Here is a 24170-nt window from a genome sequence, read left to right as displayed (position 1 = left end):
ATGTCTGAGATTTCCCAGTTATGAGTTTCCAGATGTTTTGAAAGCAGCTGAAGTCATGCTGGATTGACAGAATGGTGAATGTTGAATGTTTATCCGTATAAGCTTGGAAAAGAGACCGTTAAACCCAGACTTGGATCACACATCCACTCCACTGAACAGCAGAGTAGTGATTGCTTTGCAATGCTTGCAGTTAGCCACTGATTCCTTCCAAACCACTCATTGTTGAATTTTCAACTTACAACTTGTTGTGTAATGTTTATGTCCAAAGGCCGATGAGCACCAATACATTTTATCGATAATTTCTCCTCATATGACAAGGATTGAAAAGTATTTGCCAGTAGATTGTTGACTTGATTCATGATGATGACTGCTAGCTTGCTAGCTAAGATTTTGAAGGTATGATGTTGACATAATCAGTCCAATCAAAGCTACTGTAGATATAACGTGATTTGATGTCTTTTTATCTGTGGCCAATGACCTTGAGGCTTCTTGGATGGGCACCTCTAATGTAACTCTATGGCAGCACCCAAGGGGCTTGAATTTGAGGTCTCCCCGTAGATTGTTTGGTGACGTAGTGTACAGTGATGAGTGACAGAACACAGAGCCAATCACGGTGCAACTAGAGAACATTACCAACCCCTACGCTCCGTATTTTATCCTGACTGCCCCACCACCACAGAAAGCACTGAGCTAGGCTGAAACACCTGTATTTTAGAGCTGCATTACTCAAGAAAGGAAAAAAGAGACCATGTTTGTATGCGTCTTTATTAACTCATTTATATACTGTATACATTTTTTTGCATTGTTTGCGAACTGATATGTGACACGTATTAACGCCAAAATAACATGCATAACAGGCAAAAAAAACAAAAAAACAGTTACGGCTCAAGAAGTGACCTGAATGACGGCCACTGCCTAGGTGTCACAACCTGATCAGTTTTGGGATTTGACAGCTCCAACCAGTTACACTTCCGACACGCCTAAACAAAAGCAATGATAAGCTATGCGTTTGTCGGCTACCGTGGGTTACTGCTGATCTGAATGAATCCTGGCCTTAGTCATCATTTAGTACAATAACAAGTTACTGAAGTGCACCCTGTAGAATTGGAAATGTCTTTATTGCTTGCTGCATTGTACACCATCAGCAGTCGGCTCAATAACTGCCTTGCACAGCGTTTGTAGCTACTGTATCTGAGGCTAGTTCTTCTTGTCTTTTGCTCTCCTTGTGGAATAATTCAGTTGAAACCATGTCTTAATTTATGGATAAATTGCAGAATGTGAGCTAAGGGTGACTGGAGCAGTGCTGTGGTGGGCAGCAGAGCATGGGATGTCAACAGGGCATATGAGAGGGAATCCGTAATGATGACCAGCTGGTGAGAGCCGTGGTGAATCTCATTAAATAAATATTCTCCCTGCTCAGATGTGCCTCCATGGTGTAACGACTTGTGGAAGGAACCACGTGGAGATTTACACACTTATAATATCCCTCTTTCGATTAGAAGTAACTGTGTTGAACAGCTTTTTGGTATCAAGGTATGTGGTCAATATTCTGCATTTAGGCTGCATTTGTTGGTTCGAGATATACTGTACTTTGTCGTTTCAGGAAAGTAATGCCAATGTGAGACTGCAAAGGTGGATGTACCATCTGAAACATAGTTTGTTTTGAGCTCCTCTTGTCTGTGGGGTGTAACGGTATCGTGCTCAGCAACCTCCTCTGACATTCATACTGTATCTCTGTTCACCGGCGGACGTGATAGCCCATCAGTTCATTGATCTTTTGTGACCTATTCAATCCTATTCATATCAGAAGTGTGAATGAGAGGCATGGCTCATGAGTAATATGACAACGACATGCTCTTGAATGCTCACCAGTTAAATGTACATGATAATACATAGTGTTGGGTTTCTAATAAAAGTTTTAACATTTAGCAGACACTCTTATCCAGAGCAACTTACGGTCGCAATTAGGGTTAAGTGCCTTGCTCAAGGGCACATCTACATGTTTTTCACCTAGTCAGCTTGGGGATTCGAACCATAAACCTTTCAGTTACTGGTCTTAACCACTAGGCTACCTGCTGCCTATTCACATTTCCTGTAGTCTACCCAGGTTGTGGTAGAACATCCATATATAACCGTCACAGGAGAAACATAGTAGTAGCCTGCGAATAACGCATGAGTAACACAAATACATACCGATAGTAATGTGGTTGTGGAGGCTATACAAACTCTGCCAACAATACCAGTTGATTTCGCACACATTTTTCTGTTGCTGAACATTACTTTGGGCTGGAGTCTATCTCTGTAAGAGTGTGTATTTTCAGGATTCATTATATCTGTACCTGTGGCCAGCTGGTGTGAACATCACTGAGCCGTGTTTTGACCTGGTGTGAACATCACTGAGCCGTGTTTTGACCTGGTGTGAACATCACTGAGCCGTGTTTTGACCTGGTGTGAACATCACTGAGCCGTGTTTTGACCTGGTGTGAACATCACTGAGCCGTGTTTTGACCTGGTGTGAACATCACTGAGCCGTGTTTTGACCTGGTGTGAACATCACTGAGCCGTGTTTTGACCTGGTGTGAACATCACTGAGCCGTGTTTTGACCTGGTGTGTTCGAGATGGAAGGTGCGGCGGACTGAAAAAGAGACTGCCCAGGGGAAATACAGCAAGGGCCATCTTGGCAAATGATGCAAGGCTGAGCCGGGTTGTCAGTTTGGGGATGGTGGTACGGAGGTGAAAACCAAAATCAGCCAATTATCCCAGAAATTGAAAGATAAACAAGGCCTTCACATGGCCTTCTGCAGGGATCAGCAACTAGATTCAGCCGCTGGACTATTTTCTTCTTGAGTGGACGGTCGGGGGGCCAGAACATAATTACAAATCATTTGTAGACTGCAAATTGACTGCAAGAAGCCCAGACAGATATATTTGACTAAAACATAATATTTCAAACGCCTACATTTGTATGCGATCTCACATATCTCTCTAATATGTGTGAGAATACTTTGGAACATATTTCCAAAATTAAAATCACTTGGAGCTGATTTGCAGGTGTTTTTACACTTGTTTATGTCCAACAATGAAAAAAGTTGCTCAGAAAACTTGGGGGGCCAAATAAAATCACCTTCAGGCAATATTCGGCCCATGGGCCGCAAGTTGGTGAACCCTGTTCTACTGTATGTTATACAGTATGGTTATTGTACTTGAAAGCACAGCTATTGTGCTATACTCAATCTAGTATGCACTGTCTTAAAAATGTATGTACATTCTGTGTGACCTAAATTATAGACCAATGTTTTTTTCTGCAATTGCCCTATGTAGATTTCCATAAGTAATACAAGCCTATGTTTTTAGACTACATGAATGTCTTGAGATCACCTCAGAAGAATCCCATTGAGAAGTTTCCTCATTTGACCTGGCTGTATACTGTAATAGCACAAATAGCCCACATGTCAACACTCAGTATCAATCAGCTCTGTGAAATATAGACCTGGTGAGCTAGAGAAGGGCAAGACCTGTGCAGAAGGTAACCTTCATCTGATGCACAGAGCCAGAGTAGCACAGAACTTCTTTTGAGCTGTCAGCTCACCTTGTAACACCCCAACATTATGTCACCCGCGCCTGGATCCCAGCCAGCCATCGAGAAGAGACGAAAAGTCATCAAAACATGTCAAGTACTCCGCATACTCTGCAAACCCACTTCATTACAAATTCTACATTGGGGAAGCGCTTTTTCAACTGGTGATGATCAGCGCTCCCTTCCATTCTGGCTCATCAAGCGTGAGCAACTGTTTAAACAAAGCTGGGTTTGCTCAGGTACCTGTCTCTGCCAGGCAGGGGGAATTCACTGCTGCTGTGTGTTTCAACTGCTGCCCTGCACTGTTTCGCATCATTGAACATTTCTTCTGGATATCTGCCTGCTCTCTGACCCACTTTCTCTCTGCATTTTCAATATTTAGATCAAGAGATATGAAGGCAGGTAAAATGTAGAGTCGGAGTGAATCAGCTTTTATTGAGGGAACATATCAATATCAGATAAAAGTCTAAATTATGAATGTCCTTATGGGAGATGTCCACAGTTGGCGGTTCATGGGGCGAATCTCTCCTTATAAAATGTGTAGCCTAAGTGAAATGGGATTCTGTTACGCAATTAGAATCCAGATCTGTATTATAGTAGTACACGTTGAATAGCATCAGTTTTCCTTATCCACAATTCCGGGTACTATTTCAAGGCTCAGGTGTTAATCTTCATAAAAAATATATAGTCCTTGGCAAGGTTAAATACTGTAATCAGAAGACATTGAAATAAACAGTCCGAATGATTTGTTCTGCTTGCATCAGGAGAGGGAAAACATTGTTATAGTACTATAGCACAGAACATGTCAAAACCCCTACCTGCCAGCTGTACCGTCACTCCCTGTGTTGCTTGTTTTAAAGCTCAGGGTAGAACGGCCATGTGTTTAATGTATTTGATACCATTCCACCCATTCCGTCCAGTCATTACCACCAGCCCGTTCTCTCCAATTAAGGTGGCCCAACCCCTTCAAATGTAAAAAAATATATAAAAAATAAAATAATTTGAGAAGTTGTGGGTGGGGGAAATTGCACATAAATATAAATTTTGGGGGTGGTTAAACGTGGTTGTACGTGATCCCAACACTTTCTCATTAAAGTATATTTACCAGAAGTCCACTGGCACGCTCTGATAATAAATAATGTGTATCACGAGAAAATACAGCTCTGGACAGTTAGTTTAGAGTGGTAAGGCGCCAAATTCCTTTAATCTGTTGCGGTGTACTGTAAGTTAGAATCCCCCATGGGGCGCAAAAAAACTCTTTGAAATGTGGACTCACATTTATTGCGGTGTTGTGAAGAAAAGTGCAATCATCAGCTTGAAAATAAATGAAATCCAAACCGCATTGCAGTATTTACGAAGTTGTTGTTTTTTCCAATGGTCAAATTAACTCACAGATTGGTTTTGGGTACTGCATAAAACTCTACGACTAATACTAGGCCGACCACTCTTACAGATATGCTTTCACTTTTCAGAATTAGAATTGTGTGAGCAGGGGATGAATATTGTCAATAAAGATAACTGACTCATGTGGGATTAGAACTCACAACCATGGAACTATTAGCCAACCGCTTTAGCAGCTGACTGCACCACCAATCAGTTATAGTAGATGGGGAAAACATAACAAAAAAATTCATGACCACCATTGTCATCTATTTCTTAGTTACAATGGATGTAGCTACAAATATATATGTATAATCCTCATAGCCTACATGTTTATTTTCTTCGTAAAAACATGTGTATGAAACGGTAAGCCAAAAATGTGAATTTGGTCATATGCGGTAATGTGCCTTACTGCCTTTTTTATTTTGTGTAACGTCAGTAGTCTAGTGAAGGAAGCATCATGCAAAATATATTGGTACATCCCACTTACCAAGACCATTGCCAAATAAGGCGTGCTGTCACCTGCTTCATAGTAAGCCTTGAGGTGGTTCCACCCAGCACATAGAAGGGAGTGGATTTATATCGAACCCCTCCCTTGAAATTATGTAGAGCAGTGGTCACCAACCGGTCACCAAACATTTCTGTAGAAAATCCAACGATAAAGTCTGTGATAAAGGCTTGCCTTCCTTTTTTAAAATTGTGTTGCGCTGTTGGCGGTAGGTGCACTTGATTCAGAAGCCAAGTACACCGGGTAGGCAGATTGTTCCCATTTTGAACCTTTTCATTTGTCTGAAAAGACAAATCCACCTACCAGGCAGACTGGGAGACCTGTAGCTAAATGAAGTGTGCCTATTGTGCTGGGCAATTGGATAGCTCAAATCACCATGCCTACAGCTTCCACAACCCCAGCCACAGCAAAGTTAGATAACTTTTAAAACCTTGACCAGAGAGGGATTGTCAAAGAATACAGCGAAGAGCTGCTGTTTTTATGAGGGAGTTTTTATGAGGGAGTACTCAGCACTGTCAACACTGTTTTTATGAGGGAGTTTTTATGAGGGAGTACTCAGCACTGTCAACACTGTTTTTATGAGGGAGTACTCAGCACTGTCAACACTGTTTTTATGAGGGAGTTTTTATGAGGGAGTTTTTATGAGGGAGTTTTTATGAGGGAGTACTCAGCACCGTCAACACTGTTTTTTTCAATACTGTTAACACTGTTTTTATTCAGCACTGTCAACATTTTTAATTCAACACTGATTCTATTCAACACTATTATAAAACATAAAACACACTTCTCCCTACCTCCACTCACGCTGCAGCTACAGTGAATGAGTAGCCTAGTGTATCGATATCCCTGCGTTTTCATTAATATTAGCAGCTCATCGTGTCTATTTTAATATCAAGGAATATTTCACTTTTTCTTGTCATAGGAACAACATCGTCATTCTCATAGGAGGAACGGAAGGAGAGAGCAGGGACCGTGAGAGGCGGACCCTCTGCTGCTCTCTCCCTCCCTCCGCTGAGACTAATGCTGTGTTCAAAACAACTGGGAACTGGGAAATCGAAAAATCTCTGACTTCCGATTTCAGCCCGTTGAAGACAACTGGGAACTCGGGGGGAAAAAACGAGACCCGACTGGGAAAAATATTTTTTTACGGTCATCCAATTTGGAATTCCAGAGTTCCCAGCATTACCATTAATCAGATGCAGATCAGTCCAGTAAAATAAAAAGTTAATTATTAAAATGTATGCTCAGCTGTGCCTTGCAAGTGCTACAACAACTGATCTTTTGTTATCAAAGCTCGAGTTTTGAAATATATGGTCTGAGAGGAACAATATTGGCAGGCCAGGCATGTAGCCAATATGCTGTGATAATGTATTAGGCCTCCTTCACAAACCTAATTTGTATTAGATTAATGTAAAAAAAATGTAAGTCATGTTTAAAAACAAAACCTGAGCGTTAGATCTCGGCTTGCTTTTTGACTGTGACAGTGATCTTGACTCAGAAAATGTTGGTGACCTCTACATCATGGTTTCATTGGTAGTTGAACCGCTAGGGGCCAAAATAACTAGATTTACTACTAACAGACCAAAATATATATACTTTGCAACAAACTGTGAAAATGAAGACCATAAATGATGTGTTTCATTATAACTAAGCCTAAAACATATGTTTTTTTATTTTTTCATGAAAGTACCTCATTTAATCATGGCTTAGCATATGCAGATGTCCAGACAGCATCATTCATTATCCCAAACACCCCCCACCCTGAGAGAGCAGTCTGAGGAATGTGCCATACTGTAGCTGGCCACTGTCGTTTGCTCAATTTTGACTTTCCTGACAGGCCTCTACAGTAATGTGCCTGTGACATCTGGCCTGGGTGCCAGCGGTAGGCCCCGACTTTCCTAATGAATTAACACGCTCATGTTGGCACTACCAAGCACATCATTTATTAGCAGACCTGGCTGGAACACACCCAGGGGGCACTCTATTTGTTTATGACAACAGGCTCCAGATGACAATACCTCTTAGCCTGTCCGGGATTCAAGGTCGCTGTGCTGTGCTGCTGTTTGGTAAAAAGCAGGACAATATATTGCATTTTTTTGTTGTTGCATATAGTTGCCAAGAGTGAGTTGACAATTAAGAGGCCATGTCAATGGTATTTGTCAACGGTATTTGTCAACGGTATTTGTACAATGAGGATATCAGTTTCAACAACAATACATACTGTATAACAAAAACAATTGCTCTTTGCAAATAAACTTACAGAGGCAAATTCTGTAGGAAAAAAAGTGATTTGAATGTAAATACACTAACATTTGCTGAATTATACATGTTGACCTATTGTGTTGATATCTGCGTTGAAATCGAACAATGGCACAGCACACTTTTAACTGCACAGTTTTAGTTTACCTACGAACTTCATCACACACGAACCTCATCACATACGACCCTCATTACATACAATGTCAGCATTTAAGTGAAAGCAAATGTAGAATTTATTTGTCCTGTTTGTCCCTTCGTTCAACACAGTAGAATGGCAGCAGAGGCAATACAATACAGAAACAGCACGTATATTTCACTGCCTGTAGTGAGGGGAAAGAGAACGAAAGAAATATCTCAGGTCGAGCTACAGTTGAGTAAACATCTATTAGTTCTGCATGCCCGTAATACATTTTTGGGGGCTTTTGTGTAGAAAATGAAATTATAGACAGCATGCTTTAGAAACAGAGAAAATAAGTGACATATATAATTAGCACATACAAATAAAGCCTCCTCACTTCTTTTTGGCAGATGACACTCTTGTCCTTGTTGTGCTTCACCATGAGCCTTAAAGTTATCTGTTGAGCATCATGGCTGGTATGCCTCCCTCCAGTCCCTACAGTATTCCCTTTGACCATATCTCTCTACAACCCCTGGCTACTCTCTGTCAATGTGGGTTTGACATCAAGGGTGCAGTGCGCCTGTGGGTGAGGGGCAGTGGGGAAGTGTGGGTGAGGGGCAGTGGGGAAGTGTGGCTGTGGGTGAGGGGCAGTGGGGAAGTGTGGCTGTGCTTTCCCCTGGGTACCATAGCATGTCTATAGCAATGATCTGCTCTCTGGGATGGAAAAGGTAGGAGAGGTGATACTGGTGAAACTACAGTATACTTACTACAGTACAACCCTGGTGAACGAGTGAAACCCTGGTGAACTGGAAAAACTCTGGTGAACTGGAAAAACCCCGGTGAACTGGAAAAACCCCGGTGAACTGGGGGGAAAAACCCGGTGAACTGGGGGGAAAAACCCGGTGAACTGGGGGGAAAAACCCGGTGAACTGGGGGAAAAAACCCGGTGAACTGGGGGAAAAACCCCGGTGAACTGGGGGAAAAACCCCGGTGAACTGGGGGAAAAACCCGGTGAACTGGGGGAAAAACCCCGGTGAACTGGGAAAACCTCTTATGTTGCTTCAAGGGAAGAGTGTAAGTTTTGCTCAACTTTTCAGCAATAACAAAAGCTGATGTCTTGTATCAAAGTCAAATCCAATCAAAACTACAGTATAAGCATGCAATTCAATGGAAATTAAGGTTGTATGGAAACACAACAAACTAGTATGACATGGCTAACTTAATCACAATGATAAAATACATGCATGATAAACTGTAGGCATTCACCTGGCCAAGTTGACATGGACAGGGAACATGCTACACATCCACAGAACCATTTGCACATCTGAAAAACAGGCAAGAGACACAGCTTGACAATCTTCTTGATGGTGTTATTGTAGTCTTTGGGTAAGTTAGAAAACATGGCTTTGTGGCTATTCTTTGCAATTTGAATTTGAAACTGCAATCAATTTGAAACTGCAACTAGTGAGTGCTGTAAGTTTGTGGATGTTCCTGAATAAATAAGACAGTTGTGGTGATGAGCAAAGGCTCACTGACTGCTGTCTGGTCTAGACACCCGTTATCTTCTCCCCCTCGCCTCCCCATGCCAGTCAGCCAGTCTGTGAGGACAGATACTGGGAGACGACAAGCAAGTACAGGGAGTGAATATTTAGTAAATAACCGACATGAAACAAAACAAGGAGCGTCTGGACAGGGGAAACAAAAACGACATTAGTGCTGACACGGGGATGAAACTGAGGAATAGACAGATATAGGGGAGGCAATCAATAAGTGATGGAGTCCAGGTGAGTCCAATGAAGCGCTGATGTGTGTAACGATGATGACAGGTGTGGGTAATGATGGGCCGCCTGGCGCCATCGAGCGCCAGAGAGGGGGAGCGGGAGCAGGCGTGACAGTACTCTAGGGGCGCCACCCGGCATCCCACCTGGGCGAGCCTGCCGGGACAGCCGAGGCATGGGAGCCCAACCAGCCGGCTGAGGCGTGGGAGCTCGACGAGACGGCTGAGGAATGACGTGGGATGGGAGCCTGCCGAGCCAACCGAGGCAAGAAAACCTCTCGAGCCAGCTAAGGCATGGAAGCCTGACGAGTCAGCTGAGGCACCCCCGGTTCCTTGGCACTCGACGTCACCAACAGGCACCCCCGGGAGTGGCACTCGACGTCACCAACAGGCACCCCCGGGAGTGGCACTCGACGTCACCAACAAAAATCTCCCTGATGTTGTGGTGTCAGCATTCTGTGAGGACAGATGCTGGGAGACGAGAAGCAAATACAGGGAGTGAATATTCAATAAATAACCAACATGAAACACAACAAGGGGGACAGGGGGAACAAAAACTACATTAATGCTGACACGGGGATGAAACTGAGGAATAGACAGATATAGGGGAGGCAATCAATAAGTGATGGAGTCCAGGTGAGTCCAATGAAGCGCTGATGTGTGTAACAGAGGTGACAGGTGTGTGTAATGATGGCCCTCGAGCGCCAGAAAAGGGGAGCGGGAGCAGGCGTGACACAGTCAGTCACTGGCAGTGGTTGGCATGAGACACTTCCTTGCGTGCTGAGCCTATGCAGACACCATCCTTGCCATGCAATCGACCCAGATGCCAAGCTCATTTGTGAACTGGCAGGACTGGGGAGCTGTACACCTCAATAGGTTCAACAACAGTAATTCCGTTTTCTTTCTCTATCATGGAAATGATCAGGGAAAACAAACAGTGATGGAAAATGAAACCATTTCATGCATGGCCTGGGTAATGCGCTCAGCTGAAAACTCAACTGGTGTTGCTTATTAACTTGTGTGAGTGAATCCTTCCCTGGTAATACCCCCTACATCTGCTCCAAATAATCTCTCTCTGCATGCCAAAATGGTGGAGAACATTCATATGCGCATTTGAGTACAATAAGGGTTAACTGCAGTGTTACTATGGTATATACTGTACAGCATTTTAACATAATCATGCAGAATATAACATGGGTTTACTTATTTTACTGTCAATGGTTAGTCTTGGACTGAAAGACTTGCAAGTGTCTTTGATTCCTTCCCAAATCCCCAGGTTGACTCTGCCAAGCCAAGTGCATTATGTCATGTTTGTGTTTGTGTGGGGAAAATAAGCCAGTGCCAATGCGCTACAAACAGATGGTGTCATTGTATATCACTGTCAAATGTTTTGATTCTGTCAGCTTGGATTAATAGAATTCCTCCTCAATCATAAAGTACACTCCTCCTTTGCTCTCCTGTGCTGTTAACTCCTTTCCACTACCAATGGGGGATAATGATCCATTTGAACATTACACACACTCAGAAAAGTCAATAATTATTAGATTCATTTGAGGGACGTTAAAGGAATTAACATGCCATATCTGACCTGGTGACTCATTGCATTGCACCACGGTACAATTATTCAACATTGGTCAATTTATAGGCGCATTCAATAATTTTCTACACAAAATCAATTGTGATCTGAGAAGCCTTGAAGCACCTCGGCCTCTGACAATTGCATACATCACATTTAACCGAACAATGACTAATGCTATTGTCTTTGGGAATCCAGCTCTGGTAATGACTCATTGGTAATCTGTATGTGAGACGACTCTGAACAATGGCACACACTTTAAGAAATGTACACCAACATTCATAGCAGGCTGGGGGATTTGAGCCCTTGGCTTGTGTCAAGCTGGCAACACGCTTGTTATGAAAATGGATCTGAGAGTGGCTTTTGGCAAAGGCTACACGAATGGCACTGGCAGACGTCTTTCAGCCCAGCAACACAAATCACTCCTTAGTCATAACGGCAAATAAACAGCCCCCATGCAAATCTGGTCTGGGGCACTCCTAACAGGCTGCACCTGCTGAGAGCCAAGTGGCTCAGGCTCAGGGAGAAGATGGCTTTCAAAGTCAAGGGCAAAGAGGAGGCCAGCTGTTCACAAAGACAATTTCAAGCTTTGCTGTCACAGAACATAACATTAGGCAAGCATGTCTTGTTGCCTGTGGACCAGACTTGGTATTCATGATATACCCATTTTATACACCAAAATTGACAAGACAAATTGATCAAGACAAATTGATCAAGATAAAATTGCAGACAGAGGGTATGATGAAAGAATTAAACTAAATGTTTGTTTGATTACAATCTACAAATGCCCCCCCCCCCCCCCCKCACACATACAAACACAATTCATCATGAAAAAAAAAAATTATTTAGGGAGTTATTCAAAAGCCTTTCAAAGTGGCCCAATTGTCCTTCAGCAGTTGTCCTTCAGCAAATCGTTTGATGTTACAAGAGTGTGAAAAGATAGGAAGTAAATCCCTCTCTACAGGCTAAATGTAACGGTTTCAAAAGCTTTTCAAAATCAACAAAGAACTCACAACAGATGAATCAGTAGCCTTTTACTGAAACCTGAATATGCATTTGCTTGTATGTAGGTTATGTTTTCCACTCTTATATGTACCTATTCAACCCCTAATTGCTGGGAGACACAACTGCTGTGACATATACAGCCTTTTATTTGTGTTATAAAGATATTTTGTAGCCCACATACTTTTCGGGTTTTGGATTGCAGCACAAATATAAGTTATGGTTCAGAGCAGAAAGCTAGAAGCACTGGCTTTCTCTCCGAATGGCTGATAGGGTTCATTAACAAAAGGCTGTGCCCATTCTTTGGCAACCCAACCCCTATAGTTTGTTGAAAGGTTTCTTTGTAACAGGTATTGAGGACAAAATGTATTAATTTTACAGCAGGCGTGCACGAAAGCTTCCAGATACTTACCATGCTCATTTGCACAAGGCTAATTTCTGGTTGTGCCCAGCACTTCAGATAGGCGGAGGCACTCTGCGGTCCCCAGGGAAGAGTTTACTGTGTGTTCCATACTGAGAGTTTTGAGAACAGGAAAGGAAACAGATGTGTAAATGGTATGGAAATATTAAAGGAAATAGAGAGAGGAAGAAGGGACATACCTAAGGAAATGTGGGAGACAAAGTGCTCAAGGCTATTGTAAATGCAGCGATCTGAGATCTACTACTTCAAGTGCTACTTCAGAATAGTGTTAATGTATCCCCTTGTGGTGAATGAGCAAATGAGCAATGGTGAATTCCCTCATGGTGAATGAGCAAATGTGCGATGGTGAATTCCCTTATGGTGAATGAGCAAATGTGCAATGGTGAATTCCCTTATGGTGAATGAGCAAATGTGCAATGGTGAATTCCCTTATGGTGAATGAACAAATGTGCAATGGTGAATTCCCTTATGGTGAATGAGCAAATGTGCAATGGTGAATGAGCAAATGTGCAATGGTGAATTCCCTTATGGTGCATGAGCAAATGAGCATTTCCCCGAATCCCTTGAACTAACATTAATTGACTTATGAATGTAGTCAACCAAAGGCATAATTTATGGATGACAGTGGCAGCCTCCTCTTCCTTGGGAGCTGCTGCAGCTCCTCATCAGCTGATTGGGCTGTTTTTATCCTGCCGTGTTAAAACACTCATGAATTCAATTACAGGATCAGTAAGACACTTCTCTGGAACCGTGCTGTTCAACTAGAATCCTTTTAACACTCGATGAGGTGTGATATTTTCTATAAACAACGTTTTGATCTCTTGCATTTTTTTTTTACTGGAACCTGAGATTAATCACAACTGTCTTTTATGAATTTGGCATCATACTGAAAATAATAAAGGATCTTAACTTATAGCCCAGATACATTAAGACATTTATAGCACAGTTTAGTGTTTCTTTATGGACTGTTTAAATTAAGAGAGCGTGTTTTCTGAGCCATGTTTTCACACAACTGTGTTATCTTGGCCAAAAAAAAGGCAATTATCCTCAAGGTTTTAGTAATCCAGTTCTGTGTGTAGCTACTTCATTGACTAACATGGCACTCGACAGAGAAGACAAATTAGATGCTCAGGAAATGGTTTTCGAAGTGTGGCTGTGACAAGGCTTTACTAGAAGCGTGACTGCAAGATGAAAATGTTTCCACCTGTGTGACCCTGATTAGAGCAGACTGTCAGTTTTATTTAGCAGACCCAAAGCCCTGTGTATAGTACTGTATGTCAAACCTATCTGGTCAAAAATATATGTCCTATCCCTCTCTTGGCTCAATCCACTCCCAGCTTACAGGGAGCGTAGACGTTGTATTCAGCCCAACTCAGGGTTAAATGTCGTCATTAGTAGAGTCTCTTGTCTATTAAATATTTTGTTAAAATGGACTGACATTTCAATGAACATCCATTTGTGATAATAAATAGCAAGACTAGAGACCAAGGGTTAACTAAGCAAAATGGTAAAATGCATTTTATTGCATTTCATTTATTCCATAATAATGAGAACTGATGTACAAGGATTTAAGGTAATCTAATCACTTTATAGGTAATGCTCTATAAAGACACAAGTGCGCTACGTTGCCTTGCCCTCTACATCAAGCACATGCCCGAAGCTACTGCAACATACTTTAACAAAGTCTACGCAAGAGTAAATTATTCATGATCCTTCGCACCTGCAGTAATACGCATTTAAACCAGATAGATGGTAATAATCAGCTCTGCAGATGAGGTTTGGTATTAAATGAATGGCAAGTACAGTACTTTTGCAATCAATACATAGAGAATAGTTTGCAGGAGGTTTATCTAATATCTAATTCAGAAATTAATGAAAAATCTATTTAGTGGCTAGTCCTTATCAAGATCAGTCTGCCCACTACGCCACCGCTGCTTCAGAAAGACATAAATGACAGGAAGCATCTGAGCTGGCCAGTGGCCACTATCACTGCATCTCGTTATATCTACAGGTAATGGCCAAAATAACGGAAACACTAACACCTCAGTAAATGAGGATACAAAGGGATAGATTCTGTCAGATCTGCACTAGCCGACACCCGCATAGCGGTTGTTTTGGTGGTATCGGAGGTGGAACTGCATAAAAGCAGTCAAATCCACAAGCGGCACCCAGTATTATACCTAAAGCAGACATTGCCATTGGCTGCACAGAGTCTAATTAAAAGAAATCTAATACAGCCTTTTTTACAAGTTTGAACACTGAGCTGTAGGCTAGCCTAATCTACACCTCAATTAGGCTGATAGAAATCCTCATTATTTCGTTGAATGATTTTACATTTGAGTGTCATTATTTCTATATAGCCTACACTTTCTCATTCTGAATTTCTAACGCGAGTGGGATGGGTGTGGCTTCGTGACAATGACCACACGAGCAGCAGCTCACCGATTTGACATTTCTAACGCAGTTACACCTCCGACACTGCCAAAACACCAGCTATGTGGGTGTCGGCTATAGCGGGTTAATGCCTGAGCTGATTGGATCTAGGCCAAAGTATATGGAAAGCAGGTGCTTCCACAAAGGTATGGTTCATGAGTTAATAAAGCAATTAACATCCCATCATGTTTAGGGTCATGAATAAAACTACTGGGCAGGCCATTATTTTGGCTATCATGGCTATGCCCCAATAGGATGACGATGCCCCCATCCACAGGGCACGAGTGGTCACTGAATGGTTTGATGAGCATGAAAACGATGTAAACTATATTCCATGGCCGTCTCAGTCACCAGATCTCAACCCAATTGAACACTTATGGGAGATTCTGGAGCAACACCTGAGACAGGGTTTTCCACCACCATCAACAAAACACCAAATGATGGAATTTCTCATGGAAGAATGGTGTTGAGTCCCTTCAATAGAGTTCCAGACACTTGTAGAACCTATGCCAATGTGCATTGAAGCTGTTCTGGCGCATGGTGGCTCAACACCTTATTAAGACACTTTATGTAAAGGTGTTTCCTTTCTTTTGTCAGTTACCTGTACATTGTAAAAAAGATCCCAGCTCAGCCCTTAAGGCATTTAAGATTAACACATTTATACGTCATGTTCCTTGTATGACCTCAGGTAAGACATATAATGGGATCCTACTCCAGAAAGGTATGGGAAGTGTTATGGGTGTATTATGTGAGTCACCAGATGTTAATAAATCCACTGGCATGCTCTAAACTGCAGGGGATTTAAGCCAAGCCAGCTGTCCCTCAATACCGTGAAACCCCCCGAAAAAAAGTAGAGGTTAACAGCATGGAATTAATTCGGATGGAATGTCAATCTCAATAATTACCTTGCGTTCACATAGATAAACACCATTCTGTTTTTTTATCTCTTTGTTTAAGGGAGATTTGATGATAGTGATGCCAATCATGAGGAAATGAATGGTGAACAGAGAGCAGTTTAGCTGCATATTAATGCAATGGTTTTAGGGCAGAGAATAACTCTATCCCAGCTCTTTAAGGGTAGAGATGCCTACATCTCTATTGTTTATGTTTGTGGTCTAATCTAGATTGAGGGTAGCCTCGTATTTACCAGACTAATTACCGATGGGACCCTGTTTTAAAATAGGCAACCAGTTAGGCTACCATAAAAAAAGTTACCTAAAAAAATCTTCCACAATTACTATGCTTAGTTCAGTGTTCTCAAACTAAGGGATTTTCAAACCTTTCTTGACCAGGAACCCCGCCCAGACAAACCGGAGACCCAGGGATCCCCAATCATTATGTTAGGAAAAAACAATATTATCATAAGGTGAATGATAATGGCAAGTAGAAGTAAACAACATTTTAAAATGAAGATATTTGGTAGACAGTTAGTTGGAAGAGGAAGTATGAACGAAATAGTTTATTACAGTAGCTCAAAATGTATCTTGGCGGTGTAGAGAACATTTTGCAGTTTTGAAGCTAATTTCCAGCAATTCTACAGTTTGACATGGAACAGAGAACATTTTGCAGTTTTAAAGATAATTTCCTGCAATTCTATGCTCGTGAAACTAAATAACTTCCTTCATACTGGAGGACGCAGAGACATAAACATGGTATCCACGATGGCATTCTGATGCAGCTAGGGATATTCATGAAATAATACTTTTTCACATAAAAAAATCCCAACAAATATTTTTGCTAAAAATATAAACATTTGTGGACCCCCTGCAGTACCTCTAGGGGTCTGCGGACCCCAGTTTGAAAACCCCTGGTCTAACTAGATATTACTATTTTACTTTACCATTAGATTTGCCTTGCTAAAATAGCGAAGAAGGATGCATCCTTTTTTATTGAACTGTTAATTACCCAGACGTTCTCAGCATTGCAGTAGAAGGGCACAGTTCCATTAGAGCAGAGATACTCCCCAAAGACTGGCATTCGTGTGCAATTAATCTGTACATTCTATCCAACAAGACTGCATCCTTCAGCACAGACTTTACCTTCGAGCATGTATCTGCTGCTATGCATTTCTGTTTAGTATATGATTCATTGTATTGTGTTACTCAAACATGCAGTTCTTCTACTTGCTTGATTTTTAAACCAAGTCTATCATTTAAAAGAAAGGAAAAACATTTTCTCCATTTGAGGGTTTTTGTCAAGGGAATGCTATGGTACTTAGCAATAGAAACTGCAAATGTCCAACAGCAAGCTATTCCTGTGTTTGCTAAGCATCATTACAGCAACCTATCTTGTTTTATTCAAATTGTAAAATGTTGTAGCTAAAAATGAACATTGTCATTGAGGTGTCATTACTATGGTAATGTTTATGGTAGGTGTAATTTTTATTTTGTTATGTTAATGTAACTTTTCATATTCTGAATGTGTGTCTATTAGTTTATGTTAATGTACAATGTCATGTTTTGAATGTGTGTATTTTGCTATATTTCCAAAGGTACACAATGCAGTGAGCAAATGCATTAAGATGAAAATTCCTGCAAAGCATTGTGCACAGAACAACAAACAGGGTCACAATCTGCTTCCCCATCACATAATAGACAGATGGACCAGTCCCCTTCCAAGGAACAACAAGCTAGCGTTAGTATTCAGCGCTGTTTACTTTGCACTATTGGAAATGTACATATTAATTGCTTTCTCCTTTTGTTGTGTTGAAGTAGCACTGCCCAGAACTCAATATCATGGTAAAATTAATCCTTTTAAGAAATCGGAGCAGCAACACAGAAGTTGCAGGTCTCTCAGGCTTGCTCTCTGTCTAACTAACATGCTTATTCTAGAGACAACTATTCCCTTCCCTTGGGCGAAGTGGGGACTGAAATAGGATGCTTGCCAAACAACTTCAAAGCTCTTTATCATGGCAAATTGCCTACTCATGCAACTACTGGACGCCAGAATACAATGTACTTTATATATCTTCCCTTATAACGATAGTTTAGAAAATGAATTAACGGCTGTATTCATCAATCTAGCAAGAAGGCAATATTTGAATAATGTAGTAGTGTTTCCCCTCCCTAGAAAGCTACGACCTTTGGCTTTCACCTGGAATTGTTTATTTATGTCTGAGAAAAAAAACTTTTCAATGTAGATGCTCTAGTACACAATACAAGTAAAACAAACCATATAGAAATATTATGATATCATAGTGAATTCATGACATGTGAATGAATCAGCCTTGTCATACTTTGAAACTATATATAGACATATTATAGTTTTAGGAACATCTAACCAAAATATTTCACCTTTATTACTTTACTCAAAATATCATGACATGAGTGAATGTCCAAATGTGGGAAATTTGTGAACATCTAAACATTTTGGCCATTTAAATCCTCTCGACAATGGGAGATGTGCTGTGAAATGGATGCTTTATCTTGGCTCTACTGTGCTTTGTGTCTAAATCAGGCTTCCATACAAAATTACTTCTTCAAATTATTATTTAATTTTATTCTTTATCGTACAGCTATAAAAGTGATATATTTCCATTTGCCTTCTCGAGAGGAAATCTGGGGATGTCTGTGTCTTAAACGAGTCGATCTGGTGAGCTGTTTTTCTAAGGACCATGTATTCTGAGTTACAAAACAGTGGGAAATTAATAAAATAAGTAATGTAAGCATCTAATCAGTAATTACCAGTAAATCTAGTGCACAAAAAAATGGGGCACTTTAGTCTTAAGAGGTTCAACTTACCTCTCACACTCCCCTTATTGAACAGTTCACACAATATGTTACACCTGTAGGGGGAAAACAATGTGATTAAGATTGGACAAATCATTTCATACATTATCAAACATGATGAAATACAAATGTGTCAGACTATGGAAAATACCAATTATTTGAACTACTTCCTGTTTGCATGCAATGCAACATTGTGGACTGTACACAGGATGTAAAGCCTACAGTATGTTACTGTCAAAAAAGTAAACCAATTCAGGGTAGGACAAAAGCCATAGGAATATGACAATTTGATTTCAGAAGAACTATTGCATTGTTTTGTTTTCTGGTTATATGGCTCAAGTTTAGCTGTTAAGACATTAATATTAGTTTTAGTGTCTTTATTGGATTGTTGTGCTATTTTCTTCATTTTGATCAGTCATTTTTGAAGTCTCTAGTTAACATGAATTAGTGGTTTTAGAGTGTCTATGCTCTTATTTGGGGGTTAGGAGAGACAGGTTTACTTTTTTAAGTGTAAGTAACTTTTATATTCATTTATAATTGGCAAACGCAACATTATAGTTATTATTAGGGTTACCTGCTTAAGGTTAAGTCATCCTTTGAGTCCCACGATCTACTCGCTTAATAAGCCTTCAGAATTCAGATCTCTAAACGGCCTTCAGCAGAGGTGATATTTAAAAGCACTGGAAATTACAGTACAAATGCAGCTTTCTAAGGTTGAATAAGAAAAATGGAAAAGAGAGAGATAGCAGAGACACTGATGGATTGCTGATAAAAGACACAGCAATCTGAGTCCATCCCATTCATTCACTCAGTGATGGCATACGAGTGTGAATATCTACAATATTCACATACTGTATGTCGAGTACTGTATATGAGCCAAGTTGAAAAGGTTGAAGGCATTTAGACAATATTATGGTAGTATAGGGGGACTTTCTTACCTCTTTTATCGCCATATCATTCTCAGAGACATGCTAGTGCAAACAAGTCAATCAGAATTTGTGTTTAATAAGGTCAAACTTAGAAAATAGGTTAAAAATCCATTTATTAGTCTAAACATTATACATTTAATATGACTAACCAAGATTCAAGGAACAATTTATATCTTACTTTGAAATTATTTAACAAAAGATTCTTTATCGTGTTAATGCATGTTATCTATACTGTTGCACAGAAATTACGAAAGACAAGTCTGGGAAAGTCTCGAAATGTCATTTTTTGTGGACTTTCTGTATTAAAAAAAACAACATTTTAGCAATGACCTGAAACCAAGCAGGCATTTAGTGCTAGAAACAAGTACTTCAAATGTTTCTGTTTTTACCCAAAAGTTTCAGCTTTATTAACAAATTATGGAAAAACAAATTTACCAATTTATGGCCACCTATTTAGAGAAGCTTACACATGGTGCTTTATGGTCTTTTTAATATACGTTTTTATTTACAAATACAAGTTAAACACAGAACAGAGCACTTGTAGTAAGCTACAAACATAGCTGATTGCTTTCAACCCCAACACAAAAAGTTTAAATTAGTTTTACAAGATCAAATTCTAACATCATAACAAATATTTTAAAAATTATTTATAAACTTGGTTAACTTCACTCAATAGTAGCATCCTATTGTCACCCTGATGAAATCAAAGTTCACTAAGGGGTATCATGAAGCATCAAGTTCTGTGACAACTTCATGCTTTTCTTTTCTGAGGGACAAACAATTATGGACAACCAAGAACAACATTACAATGTAGCTTATTGAAACACAAGTGTCTCTTTTGTTTTCTCTGCTCGTTGTTCTAAAAAAAGAGCCCATGTTATCAAGAAAATCATAGAGACACTGTGTGAAAGGTTAAGGGTCATCTACTGTAGCTATGTGCTTCCTTTGTGGACAAATCCTGAGGGAGGAGAATGTAAAAAAACAACAAAAAAAAACAATCGTAAGGTTGTCTTATGTTGGAGGTCACAGATGTGTAGCACCTTCAATATCTACCATAGGGATGTTCTCTGTAGCCCCCTCGTGAGAGCCTTGCTGTTGGGGCTTTGAGTGTCGGACGGGTTGTAGTCCACTCCTCTTCTGCAAGAGGTAGAGTTCAGACAACATTATATAGTAAGATAAGAACCCAAACCAAGGTAAAAGTAAGGAACTACTATAAAAAAATGTGGTACACTAAAGACAAACTACAGTAGGTCAAAACAAACTAAGGGTTCAATCCAACCGGTCTGAGCAATGTTTTGTTTACTACTGGCTGTATCTGCTACGTGTTTAATTGTGACCGATATTTTTGTTTACTAAAGTGTATCTGTAGGTAAGTAATAAAGCAGCTTTGACATTTTCCCTGTAGAAACTGGCCTTGGTCAATGACCAACTCAATGATTCCCTCCAAAGACTTGCTTCGCTTCGTGCTCACTGTTCTTTCCACTTGAATGGTTGAGTATGCAGTGTCATACTCCTTTAATGATCAATTAGCGTCTTCATAACAGCTGTGGTGTCATCATGCATCATGTGCTGGGGATCAAGGCTCCATGAAGCTTGCAGAACATAAAATACAGAGCAGTGTGCCCCTAGACACTCCTGTATGCCCTCATCCACATGTCATACCAAGTAATAAGACCAAGTCATCATTTTTCTACGGGCAATACTGCGTCACATGAGACTATTACACGTTTAAGGCAATAACATGCAACTTGTTGTCACATGGGATCGGGCTACAGCTGCTGGGGGAGCTGGAAATGGGTTACGCTAATACAGGCTACTCAAACCATAGAAAATCCTTGTCATATCTCGGGCGTTAATCGTTCTAAACAAGGGCATGCATGTCCATGGGAGCATTCTCAGGTCCTTGTTTTCTGCTGCCATTACCACTGGGGCTACTGCTCTCAGCACAGTAAATTAATGACATGAGCGTTCTGTCCTCTGTCGGCTGAAAACTGAGCTCTGGCTCATTCAGGATGTAGCTCCTTTTTTAGAATGATATAAAGAGCACAGTCCTTCGCTGTGCAGAGTGCTGGTTACATGGCACAAAGTATTGATGGAGCAGAAAATCAAATCATTGCCCTTTTGGTTTTTGTTGCGTCCACACTTCAGCACCCTGGCGCACAATTCATGGTGATGATAATGAAGGACCATTCTGTAGCAGACCCACTGTGGAAACCAGTTTCAGTGGAGAGCAGAGGGCTCAGAGAACCAGCTTCAGTGGAGAGCAGAGGGCTTAGAGCCAAGAGAAGCAGCATCCCTGGTCCGGTATCCAATCTAATCCACATTGAGGGCACATGTTAAAAAAGCAGAACGCTGGTCGGAACGTCCACCTCCATCTTTTCAATAGGCATCAGTCAGGCCTCTGGGCAATCACTGACACACGTTGTGGTGTGCTTCATCTCCAATCAAACCCTGGCCTGTAGCTAGCTAGCTAGCCAAAAGGTACAATGGGCAATACATACAAAAGCTGGTCCTTGGACCTGAATGACCAGGCCTAGGCCAAAACTATGGGGCATCTTTCTTTAACTCTCATCTGTGAAACATTATCTCCTCTATGGATAGTGATGGAGGAGCTGCCAGTACTCTCTAGTGAGGGCTCAGAGCCATGACTGTGTTTCATCAAAGCCTGGCAGGTAGTCCAATTTAAAGCCCACATGCAGTCTTTTTAATTGTATTTTGAAATCTTCACTGTACTTGTAATAAATCACTGTGTGTGTTTATTTCATGAAAATAACATATTTTTATCATTTATTTTCCTTCTTTTACCATTGAAAATGCTCAGTTGTGTGTGTGCGTTGATACACATTTAAATATACAGTATGTACATACACAGCCCTGATTGGCGGATAGGACCGTCTAGATTCTAGAGCCTACTCGCTTACCCCTTAAAAGTAGGAGGATACATATACAGATGAGGATGACCAGTCATTGGTCAGAATAATCAGATCAGATTGTGATGTCATGCTGTGGGCAAAAATCTCTGAACACACTAAAATTCTAGCCATTTTTTTTACACTAAAATAGCATTATCATAATTTCAGAGTGTTATTTCGACGTGAAAATCAAGTTTGACTGCACTGCCTCTTTAAGGAAAGGAGAAGCTATAGAGGTTTTATAATGGCGGTGGATTGAGGCTATGATAGCCTTGGTTTTAAAGAGCTCATCAATATTCAAGCTTTGGGAATAACACAGGGATATTGAGTCGGTTTGTGTCAATCATTTCAGGGCATTAGAACAGTATGAATAAAATAAGTAAAATGCGTTATGCTTTTACCGTAATTGTTGTAGGCTTCGTCATTGGTTCCATGGCCATATTCGTAATATTCAGAAATGCTAAAATAGATAAAAACATCATTCAAAAACAATGTTGAGATAAAGAGGAGGATAATAACTTCCATTAGTCAAGCTCTTTACGAAGGGCAATGGGCCTGTCACTAATGCAGTAGAGTTTATATTTTGTTGAGAACGTCTCAGAGAGGATGAGTCGTCATTATAACACCACAACCAACTACACCACCCTCTTATGGCAGCCTCACAGTAAACCGTGCAGCGATGCCACCTCAAGATACTGTATTCTAAAATCGTTTTGGATTAACTGCCATCCTGATTGGCTGTCTATTAAAAATGGTACGGTTATTTAGAAGAGGGAAACATGGGGCGCTGATACTATAGGGCTGATCAAAAATACTGGTTATGTTAGTCCAATATTTACAGATGGAATCGAAAGTTCAAAAAGAAAAGAAAAGATATCCTCTGATTAAACAGACTGTACATAGTGTTCATTCTTTAATCCCCATGAATGAGTTGCGCTGTAGATTTAACTTGAAGCGATGTGTGAAGTACAGTATATGGATATATAAAAAAAATATAAAGGAAACACAGAGGTATAACACTATGAATATGCAATAAGTTAAAAAGGGCTAAAAAGGGCTTATCTGAAACTGTCAAACTTCACCAAAAACCTTCTGAATAAGACAAAGTGCCCTCGGGGAGAGGTTGTTTCACAGTAATATTGCAAATACTCCAGCTAAGAACAAAAAACAATATGTTGGGGAAGTGGATAGACAAAGACTGAGAAATTGACAATGTTCTAAATGAATGAGAATGGTCTGTGTACCCAGTATGTGCATGTGTATTCAACTGAGTGTCATACTTAATCAAAATAAATTTGACCTTGCAATAAGAGGAATGCTTAAAGGAAAAAATCTGCCGTTTTTATATCAATATCAAATCATTTCTGTGTAACAATTAATACCTTACTGTAAAAAAAGTAATATTTTCAAGCAAGAATTTTGCAAGGACTGCCTAGGAGTGGTCTGAGATGGGAGGGGAAAACTGAAAACTAGCTGTTATTGGCAGAGGTTTGGAACTCTTTGTTATTGGTCTATTAACTAATTTACCTCATGGATTTGTGTGTATTGT

The 24170-nt window shown here is 40.5% G+C and overlaps 1 protein-coding gene across 4 annotated transcripts in view; it reads right to left on the bottom strand.

The window, feature by feature from the left end:
* Positions 1-10003: 10003 nt before the first annotated feature.
* LOC111968088 (KH domain-containing, RNA-binding, signal transduction-associated protein 2) overlaps positions 10004-24170 on the bottom strand; it is a 115155-nt gene continuing 100988 nt past the window's right edge. Inside the window, exons 7-11 of one of the 4 annotated variants that reach the window (XR_011480358.1) lie at positions 23023-23081; positions 20763-20846; positions 18793-18836; positions 12611-12711; positions 10004-10091 (exon numbers count right to left, since the gene is read on the bottom strand). Coding sequence is in view for 2 of the 4 variants with exons in the window: in XM_023993624.3 (XP_023849392.1) it covers positions 18796-18836; positions 20763-20846; positions 23023-23081 (184 nt within the window). In the remaining 2 variants the exon portion in view is untranslated. Of the gene's footprint in view, positions 10092-12084; positions 12712-18792; positions 18837-19805; positions 20847-23022; positions 23082-24170 lie in introns of those variants that run through there. The other 3 variants (XR_011480357.1, XM_023993624.3, XM_023993625.3) reach the window with 3 other exon arrangements.

This window comes from Salvelinus sp. IW2-2015, linkage group LG8 (assembly GCF_002910315.2).
Source record: "Salvelinus sp. IW2-2015 linkage group LG8, ASM291031v2, whole genome shotgun sequence".
Lineage (NCBI taxonomy): Eukaryota > Metazoa > Chordata > Actinopteri > Salmoniformes > Salmonidae > Salvelinus > Salvelinus sp. IW2-2015.
Note: the sequence above shows the minus strand (reverse complement) of the source record. Positions and strands in the feature narration are given on the sequence as shown.